The following is a 10,603-nucleotide window of genomic DNA, read 5'->3' as shown; positions in this document are numbered from 1 at the left end:
CCTGCTCCCCGGCCCCGCGGCGCTCGCCACCCCGCTCGCTGGCTCCCAATCGTCGCTGCCCTCTGGCCCGGGCGGCCCCGCGCCGGCTCTGCAGAGCCCGGCTGCTCTGCCCTCCAGCCCCTCGGGCACCCACTGCAAAATGTCGCTGGCGCCGTAGTAAGGAGCCCGGCGCCCAACTCTTCTCACTTGAAGGCGCAGCGCCGCCGCCGATTGGCGCGCGCCGCCCGGGGGGAGACCGGGGGAGGCGCCGGCGGCGGCCCGCGCCATTGGTCGCGGCGGACACCTGTCAACGTCGGGGCCCACGGCCCGCCCCCGCCCGCCCGCCTGGAGCGACGGGGTCCTAAAACTGCTGGAGCCCAGCCGCGATGGCTGGGGCGGGGACAGCCGCCGGGGTGGCAGAACGTGGGGGCTCGACTGGAGAGCCTCTTCCCCACTTGCCCTTCCGCGGCGGGTACGAGCCACGCGGGCAGAAAGGCCCGCTGCCCGTGTCAGGTTCCAAGGCCCGGGGATTGGGAGGAGACACAGGACCCGACTCCGGGCACGCCCCTCTGGGAGACCTCTTGGCTTTTTCATTCTGGGAGTCCCGAGCTGCTGAGAACGCACGCTGACACGTTCAGGTGCGCTTTGCCTTCCCAGTGCCAATGTATTGAATCTGTCATCTCCTGTGGGACGTCTCTTGCGTTTCGTGTGTGTGTGTGTGTGTGTGTGTAAATGTTAAGGTGGACGTGGATTTTGTCTTCCACAAATCCGCACTCAGTCCCTCGCCCCCAGTCTAGTCTGAGAAGTCAGGTTCTGCCCTGAACGGCAGGACACAGAGCGGTTTGAACATGAAATTCGCCAGCGTTGGAAACACCACCCTCAGGAGGCATTATTGCGACGGTTCTTGGTGAGGAAGGGACCAGAATGATGCTTCCGTGAACACAGAGCTCTCCTGTTGGCCGAGAAAAGTCCGTGGGGCATGCATCCCCCTGCAGGAGCCCGGCGATGTGTCACAGAACCGATTGGCCAAAGGCAGGGCGGTTTACTTTCTAAAACCTAAAAGCTGGGAATATGCAATCTCCTACTGTGAGCAGCGGCCAGAAAGTGAAGAGGAACCAGCACACTAACCAGAGCAGGATCGAGGACTGAGTGTCGGGATTTGCATCTCCCAGGTGTGATCAGGAAGGACTCATTCCTGGGGATGTTTATTGTACTTGGTAAAGTTGAGTCCGTGAAAAATAAGAAGACCCTCAAGGAGATGGATTGACAGTGGCTGCGACAATGGACAATGAGTTGGAAGATGGCACAGGGCAGGGCGGTGTTTCCTTCCGTTGTACATGGGGTCGCTGGACGTCACAACTCGCTCCCCAGCACCTGAAAACCACCCGTGCACACACTTCAAATATTCACCATAAAAGCCCTTGCAAGTGCTGTTGGATGGGCCCAAAGAATCAACACCTGTAGACTGGGAAGTCAACCCGGCCACCTACACTGAGCATTGTCAACGGCAGCATTTGACCCCCTTATCTTCCCCAAACAGGTTCCTGTGGAGAATAAGAGAGTTTCCAGTGTCACAAAGCTATGCTTTCCTAAGTAGGGGAGAGTTGAATGAAGAGGACACGCTGAAGAGTTTGGGGGAGGGGCAGAAGAGTGAAGGGGTGAAAATTAGTGTCAGGTAAACTTTAAAATTAGCAGGTCAGAGTAATTTAAAGAGAAACTTTGTAAAAAGAAAATACAAGCACCTTGCAGATTTTCTTCAAAAGGCTTTTTCCCTAGGGGAGAGTTGGTTACAATGATTCTGTTCTGAAGGGCCTTGTTTCTGTTTTACTACAGTACTGGATACTTTTGAGATACATCTCACATCAGGCTAACATTAGATAAGTGGCACTAAGAATAATGTTACACAACCTTGCAACACCAGCACCTAGTCAATAGCAGTTGCAGTGTTTGGATGGTATTTGTCTTGCTTTCAGATGATACTTCTTTGGGATAGTGAAGTACCAACCCTGCTCTAAAATGGGGAAGGAAAGCACACCTCTTAAATAAGTCCTCTAGTTTTGAAACCATTTGTATCATTATCTTCCTTAATCTTCACTGGGACACTAGAAGGACAAGTTCACCGCCTTCATGTTATAGAATTCATATTCAACGAAATGGAAGCGCTCATCCCCAGCAGACAGTCTTCTGAGTTGGAACGGGACCCAGGTCTGACCCCATCCCACCTGATTGTTCTCTGTACATTTCTCCATTCTCTCAGTTCCCTTTGGGGAAGAGGGATTTATAAAGGAGTCCCAAGTTTCTTAGCCACCTGTTTTAGCAAGAAACCCTGTTAGGGTGAGTGATGATGTTTCAGTGGTCACTTTCACCCTGTGGAGTAGGGAGACCAAGTGTGGGCCCATCTCCTACAGTGGTTGAGCTCTAAGATTGAATGCCTTTCCCTGTGTCTCACCACACTCAGCTCAGGAGCACACGCACACACACAATGTGGTCCTGGTAGCAATAATTTAGTAGGTAATTTAGTAGAGGAGTAAATAGATAAGTCTTCAAGAGCTCTTTTGGAGAAACTTCCCTCCCTGTCTCTTACCTCAAGTCACTACTGGGGGGTGGGGGGGTGGGGGCAGGTGACTGGGGTACAGAATCTGCACTCTTCCTCACTGATATCCTATTTTTAAAATAACCCCCAGAGGAATTTGATTCAGCTCTTTTTGTCACCCATCCCACTTTTCTACTCTATCCAGGACTAGCTGAGCATAACTTCTTGAAAACGCAGTCAGAACAACATTGGAGCAGCACATTCAGAGTGGGTGGACTGCTGCAGCTCATCAATCCCATCCCCCTCTAATCAATCGGCAGGCAGTGCGACCTTAGATATTAAAATCCTTTCTTTTCACAGATCTCCTGTTCCCCAGTGCCTGAATGGTGCAAATGATTATTGAGCTAGATTGCTAAGCTTGGGGGGCCGAGTCCACTGGGAAGTGCTTCTGAAGAAACACCTGACAATCTCCTTCTAAGAAAAACCAGCCTGGGAAACCCTGTGGAGCATAGTTCTGCTGTGACATACATGTCCTCACCATGATTGGTCCTGAGACAGACCACTCTGTCACCCTAAAAGTTTTCAAAACTGACCTTACATTCCGCTTGAAAGTAGGTTCATACATATGGGAAGGGCTCTGTGAAGTTGTATGCAGAGGAGAAAGAAGGGAGAGGGACAACCCTCCCCTCCCCACCCCCGGAAGTTTGGGGTCTTTGTGTGGTTTACAACGTGTGAAGCTGAGCATGCTGGGGTCTCTTCCTGTTCCCAGCATCTGTATTGACCCAGCTCAGCAGGCTTTGAAGAAGGTTTGGGGCAGACAGGAGCTGGGGTTGGGTCTTGGAAAGGGCTGGAATGAGAGATCAAAGCTCTGGTCCGAGTGGTGCTTTAGGTAATTATTCCCCTCAGCAGCCCCAGGGCAGAACCCAGCTCTGATAGGGGTAGGTAGATCACTTTTGGCTTCCTAAGACATCAGACAATAGCTGATGCACCTTTAATCAGGCACTTCAGTGGTTCCCATCTCAGCCCCCACCAGTGCCTGGAATCCCTTTCTCTTTCCATACTATCTGGCTTCCAGGTACTAAATATTGCCTGCAGTTGTCCTTTCTCCCACTTATTGGAAAGGAGAAGTGATACTTATTCAAAAATCTCAGAAGAAAAAGGGCTGCTTTTCATCTTTGTGCATGTTTGGACATCCCTAGGAAAGCATCCTGATGGAACTGTCAGGTAAGTATTAGACTGCTACCTGCAACATTGGCTATTCAAACCCACCAGAAGTCACCCCTTTGGAAAAAAGATGAGTTTATCTACTCCTGTAAAGATTTAAACATTATATATATACATATGTGTGTGTGTGTGTGTGTATAAATGGACCCAAAACACAGTTCTGCCTCATAGCGATCCTATAGGATAGGGTAGAACTGCCCCCATGGGTTTGTGAGACTATAATGCTCTTTAGGGGAGATAAAAGATTCATCATTCTCCTGCAGAGTGGCTGGTGGTTTCAAACTGCTGATCTCATTGTTAAAAGCCCAACACTTAGCCATTACACTACCAGAGCTCCTAAAAAAAAAAAAAAAAGCCTGCATGGAACCGCTGTAAGTCCATAGGAACCTCTGGAAGACACTTCCAATGTCCTTCATTAGCTGGTTAGAAGTAGGTTCCTGGAGCTGCCTGAAGAAGCCTGAGGAGAGGGTGATCTCAGATTGGGGACCAGGGGAGGCTGGGGTCACAGGAAGGTAAGGCAGGGGGCCGGTCGCTCGGGTGACAGCCCCCCTCCCCCTCCCAGATATCAAGTTATTAGTGACCCATTGATCTGAGGACCTCCCTTCTTGACCCTAGGGAGCTGTCCCTTAAGAGTAGGAGTCAGAGTGTAGGGTCTTTGCAGATGTAATCATTCAAATCCAAGGTGGGGACCCCACAAGAGTCCCTTTCCACTCAACTTGGGGAGCCAGGGATACCTCAGATTGTCTACTTGGCCCCTTACTTGAATCTCTTAATGCCTTTGAGGAGGAATCTGTCATCTCCCCCCCATATCAGGATGTCCAGTCCAGAGACCTTGCCCCAGTGCCTGAGCCAACAGAGGCCCCAGGCCCAGGAATGATGGTGCCTTTATCTGCTGGCTCTGGCCCAGCACCATCCACCCTGGCTGCGGGAAAAACCCAGCCAAGCGGGACCAGGTCCTCTCCACAGGTTTCGGTCTAACCCAGGCAAACCAGGGGAACCCAAAGCGGCTCTAACATCTTGTGGTTGCACTAATTCAAAGCTCCCAGGTCACAAAGAGAAACAAAGCTGAGATTTCAGAAGAAGATTAGGCTGAGCCCCTCTCATCATTGGGGTGGGGGGAGAGGAATGGGGGGGGGAGTAACCCTAAACAGAGATCAAAGACTTCTCCAGAAGCCCGTATTTCTGCTAGAGGATTTTATTTTATGACAGTTTCACACAGGATCCGCTACATCATTCTGTTGTCAGAAACCAGGTATGTGACCCAGTAGGTTTTTCCCAGAAGGCTGTACCTGACCTGAAGTGCCCATTTCCGAGTAGATTGGTCTGGCCTTCATTTTGTTGTGAGTCCCACGAGAAGGAGTTTGGGGTTGTTTTGTTTTAAAAGGTAGAGCAATGCGCTCATATGTTCAGAGAGCCCAGTTTTTTTGTCTCCTATAGCAAATGTGTTTTGTTATTGAAGACGAGTTGACTGCAGGCTCTGTGTTGCTGTTCAGCATTTGCAGGGATACTAGCGGCTCCCCTCCAAACCCACTCATCCCTAACAGAGTTGGAAAAATGGTAAAGGAATGGCCTGAAAGACCAGAACGGCCCAGGCTAACAACAGATGTTACAAAAAGCTGGAGTGGGGGTATTTGCCAGCCTGGACCCACCCATAGGCTGAGGCAGGGAAGGAGGTGGATAGAATCCAGGTAAAAAGCACATGCACATGCATACACATACACACACACACACACACACAAAACAGTCTTTGCTCAGGGACGTTTTTTAATGCTGCAGTGCATGAACTTTTTAGTGTGTTCTGATTCGAAATTATGGTTGAATAGTAGCATGGTAATATCCAAATCCATGTTCAATAATGGCAGGAAGTCTTAGCTAATTGGTCTATTTATTAGCTGCTGATGTGGCAGAAGCAGCAGCAGCGGGAGGTTTTGAGAGCAGGGGAGAGAGGGAGACAGAGAGAGAGAGAGAGAGAGAGAGAGAGAGAGAGAGAGAACCTCTTGCTGCTGCCGCTTCCCACTGATAGAGAGTGGATGGTGGGAATGGGGGTTAGTGGGATGAGAAAATGTATCAAGTTTCTCTCTTTTAACCCTGTCCAAACTTCTTCCTGCAGGTGAAGGTACTTCACGCCCCAGGGACCTACTGGGAGGAGTGGGGGCTCTGTTTGCTAGTAGAGCAAGGTTGGCTTGCCCTAGGCGTTCTCTCTTTACCACTCTGTCTTTCCTAAAGAAGCTTCTCTCTCTCACACCTCCCTCTCCCCACCAAACTCCCATTCAAGTTTATGACTGGGGGTGAGGGTGGGGGTGGGGTGGGGTGAGGGGTGAGCTAAAGGGCAGAAAGAAGGAAAGCCACCCCCACGCCCCACCAGAGAATGTTTGACACAAGAGGACTAGACGCCCTGAGAAGCCAAGTCACACCAACAGTAAACGGGGGACACCGGATTACACAGACTCGGCTGGGTTCCCAGGTGGTTCGTGCACCCCGGCACCTCCATATACACGATGTCTGAAGGTGCTCCCAGGCGCTCACCATAGAGAGTACTTTAAATATGTATTCTCTCATTCAATACTTATTAGAGCACCTGTGAAAAGCAGGTCCGTACGTATAGTCTCCAGGTTACATCTGCTCGGGCTGAACAAACGAAGGCCTTTTATTTGCTCACAAGCCCATAGCGGGTGGGGGAGGGGGAAGTAGGGCCCTGACTTCAAACCTTCCAGGCCAGGCCTCAACCGAAATCCAGGCCAGTCATATTAGTCATTGTATTCCCAATACCGTTACCTCCGCTCACCTGGATTAAAATACTCTTTCCCGTTGCCCGTAGCCGTGCTTCGCTTATACCTAACAGCGAGACGCTAACAGCGAGCAGAAACGGGACATGCTGGCACGCCAAACCCAGCGGTTGCCGCAGTGCTGTCTTTCTGCACCGGGTTCACGGGCGGCATCTTTTCTCCGCCGTCCCCGGACAGAAAGTTTCTGCAGACCCACCAGGGATCCGAAAGACTGGCTTCCGGCCTGCCCTCGCGGGCGGTCGATTCGCTGCCCCCCTCCCTCGCTCCCCAGTCCCCGGAGCCTTGAGCTTCGGGCAAGATCATTTGGCTAATGAACTCGTTAAAGGGCCCCTGGTGACCCGGCCCCGGCCTCGCAGCGGCCCATCTGGGAAATTCCCTTGAAAGGCTGCGCAGCTCTCCCCGCCCGCCGCCCCGGGCTGTCGCCGTAGGAGCCGCGAACCCTCGCCTCCGGACCTCCTACATTAAAATAATTGCACAGCGGAACAGGTGGCACACGCCCAGCACCCAAGGCGCATCTGAGAGCCCGGAGCCATTCCAGAGTGAGGCCGGTGGCAGGTCTGGGCCACGAGTCCAGGAGGGAGGGCCACCAGTGTCCCAGGCCATGGCCACTGGCACCGTAGCCCCTGAGGGTGACACGGGACTTCGAGTCCTCGCAGACGGTGAGGGCGGTGATAGCCCGGTTCCAAGAGAAGGTCAGGCCCGGGCCTCCCTCTGCTCCAGTCGCCGCTGTCCACCTGCGCCATCGCTCCCGAAGGTCCCGTGGAGAACGAAGAACTCACAGCCCGCTCTGCAGTTGGAGCAAATTTCCCTGCTGTATTCGCCTCGCGTTTGAGCCTCGCAGGACAGGGCGCCCGCCAGCCCCACGTGCTCCTCCAGCTCAGAGCAGGGGTGCTCAAAACGTGCGTGTGTGTGTGTGTGTGTGTGTGTGTGTGTGTGTGTGTGTGTGTAGAGTGTTGCACCCTGGCGCTCGGTTCCAAGTCCCCCACGCTCTCACGGATTTTCCTGGCTCTGTGGGGGACAGAGAGAGGGTCAGATTAGGTGAGAAGGTCCCCCTTGTGATGCTAAAAAGAAAGGGGTACAACCCAGGCAAAGGGCCAAGCCTATTGCCAAAAACACATATTACACTGAGACATTCTGTAAATGAGATAATGATACATAAACCCGGATGATAGATGTGACATCGCGGGGATGTCTTCTTTAAATTAGCTGCTCGCATCGACTGCTAATAATGGTGAGTTTATGAAAGCAATTTCAGTGCAAAACGGGAGAGGGTCTTCTTACTCTAATCAGCCTGCCTCGGTTAATGGATGAGGGGGTCAGGCTGAGAATTATTGACACGCCTGTGCCCTTAACCTGTTTCCCAATAAAGCTGATTAGTTTTTGTCAATTCATCAGCTAACCACTCTTGCTGGAACTGCATCAAAGCCTTATTTGCTCAGGGGAAATCAACAAGTCACAGATCAGATCCATTAAGGGGCAACTCTGGCTGGAGACCCATCCTGGGTTCAAGTGGATGCCTGGACGCGCCTCGGCCTCTACTGAGGAGTCTCTGAGTGACTGGCAGCGCGTGGTCTCCCCAAACTTCCTAAATTCCAAGTTTCTCTGACTTCCATTTCTCAGAAGACTTAGGAGAGGGAGAGAGACAGAAAAAGTGAGAGGCTGGTGATTCACTTCGCCCAGACGTCGGTCTTTCATTCTGGGACTTTGCAGTCCCTTCTTGGAGAGGTGGATCATTTTTTCAGGTGACTTGAATGGTGATGGGGGTGGGTGAGGCATCTGAGCTTGATGGTGAGAGGGCAGGGCCCGAGCTAGGGGCCTGCTGAGGGTCAGCACAGACTGTCAGTCCGGCAGCCACACAGAATCCCTGCACAGCCATTCGCCGAGGCCTGTAAGTCTCAAAGAGCTGGGTGAAGAAAGTGCAGATCCACCGCGGGAGAGGAGAGGAATCCCAGGCCCCAAGCTTAAAGCCGGCCCGCAGCATCTAGCCCAAGATTAACAGTCCGGAAAGAGTTCTTTAGGCGAAATTGGCACCCACACTTGAGTGACCCTGAGACCTTGATTAGTGACCTTTGCAAACGCGTGGGAGGTGCAGTTAGAGGCCACCTTCGATTGCAAATGTGTTAAGGTTCTTGAGTTATTGCCTCGACCTGCACACCTAGTGAGCTGTTGCAAGGCCACTCCATCCCAGGCAGCTGAGAGTCCCATTTCAATCCAGCTCCTGCTGCTAAGCAGTGAAAGGATCCGTGGCCCAGAGGAGGTGACCCCAGCGCCCCCTCCCACCCCACACCTGCTCCGCCTAGGTGCGTGGGCCATAGGGGTGCGGAGACCTGTGGTCAACCGGGCGGGTGGAAACCGTGTGCTATACCTTTAAGCCCCCTGCCACCACTGCTCCAGGCCCCATCCCCCTTCAATTTAATTTCATTAAAACAGAGCATGAATATTTCTATTAAACCTAAAATGAAATATGAAGCCATTTAGACTCTGCTTGCACCAATCACCCAGATTTATGACTTTTATTCATCACATCAAGAGCCTGGAAAAATGAATTTTCTTCACCCAGGAAGGAAATAAAACCTCAAGCTTGGTCATTTCCAGAAAGCTGTTAATTTGACCATGTGGTAATTACTTTCACAATTAACTAAAATACAAATCAACTTGACAAATTGGGCTAGTTTATATATTAATTAGCCTGCTTAAATTTATTCATTATGAAAAGACAATTTAAGGGGACCTGTGGTGTCTGTTTTATTGCAATAAATTATTGTTAGGAAATGGGTCTAATAAAATATCTTAATATTTAAGGATATTGTATACGCAGGGGGTAGTGTGCTTTATTGACAATTTCATTTTCCAATTAGTAATTTTGTTGTAATATATCTGCGGACCTGGGGCTCCAGGCGCTCGGTTATGCTCTCCAGGCTGCCGGGAAAGCTGGGGCTGAGCCTGGGCCTGACTCGGTCCTGCGGGAAGGCTTGGAAACCAGCAAATGCAAGCGGGCCCCGAACCCGCGGGCCCAGAATGCTGCACTCGTCCAGGGGCTCCTCCCTCTGACTGCGACCGCAGTGTCTGATTTAATAGAATGTCGATAGAATCATTCGATGCCTTTTAGCTTGTGATCTTTATAAATGTCCCTCTATTAAATTAGAAAATGATTCTCTTCTCGTTTAATTGTATTCTTTCGTTTCTTATTTCCAATTAATTAGGCCTATCGACGTTGCAATATTTTAAGTGACTCGAGTCCGTTCCTAGTTAAAATATATGGGGCGGCACACGCAATTTTATACCCGACAGAACTATATAATGTGGGTTTTAACTACTCTTTCCTCATACGTCTTAAACAGCTGGCTAAAATGCACCATCTGGCAGCCCTGCCAACTTCCTCCTGGGGAAGGGCTTGGGCACGGCTCAGGCGTCTCTCGGAGGCTCGGGCAGGTCCCCTCTGCAGGCTGGGCCAAGGGCGGGCATACTGCGCCAGGGCAAGTCCAGCCTGCGTCTGTTCGGAATTTTTCCCTGTTTAAAAATAGGGTCGGAGCCCGCAAGGAGCTGAGCTCTGTGCCTTTGCACGCGGGCGGCGGCGTGGCCGGCCCTGGGAGAAAGGACTGGGTACCGGGCCCGCAGGTCTCCCCTTGGCCCTCGGGGCGGAGGGCGAGGCACTCGGGGGTCCAGGAGCTGGAGCCCAGGCCGGGGCCGGAGAGGCGGGTTCGGCTCTGCGGAGCAGCCGCACGGGGGCTTCCAGAAGACCGTTGCTCGCCTCCTTTCCCACGACCCACTTCCCGCCTACCAAGCCTTACCAAACTTTAAGGACTTCCTATCAAACGGCCTTCAACCTGCGCGGCCTCACCCCTTCCGACTCCACCACCTGACAGCCCCTTGGCGCCAAGCCCAGCCCCGCGCTGCACGCGCACACGTCTAGCCAGGTGTTCCGCTTGAACGAAGCTTGGGCAGGTGGGGTGGGTGGGCTACCTTTCCTTAATTAATTGATTAATTAACTAATTCCGGCCAGGAAGATGGATGGGACGACTGCCCGGTCTCCTCCCCTTCGCGGGCGGCGCTGATTTAGGGCCCCGGGGCCGCGGCACGC

General features: G+C 52.1%; 1 protein-coding gene across 1 annotated transcript in view; it reads right to left on the bottom strand.

The window, feature by feature from the left end:
• Window positions 1-267, bottom strand: part of MNX1 (motor neuron and pancreas homeobox 1) — a 5,269-nt gene extending 5,002 nt beyond the window's left edge. Inside the window, exon 1 of the mRNA XM_004702333.3 lies at window positions 134-267. Within this exon, the coding sequence (XP_004702390.2) occupies window positions 134-267 (134 nt within the window). The remainder of the gene's footprint in view (window positions 1-133) is intronic.
• Between the last annotated feature and the right edge of the window lie 10,336 nt (window positions 268-10,603).

The sequence above is a fragment of the Echinops telfairi genome, unplaced genomic scaffold (genome assembly GCF_000313985.2).
Source record: "Echinops telfairi isolate 266 unplaced genomic scaffold, ASM31398v2 ScPeMD7_31;HRSCAF=116, whole genome shotgun sequence".
NCBI classification, from domain to species: Eukaryota; Metazoa; Chordata; class Mammalia; order Afrosoricida; family Tenrecidae; genus Echinops; species Echinops telfairi.
Note: the sequence above shows the minus strand (reverse complement) of the source record. Positions and strands in the feature narration are given on the sequence as shown.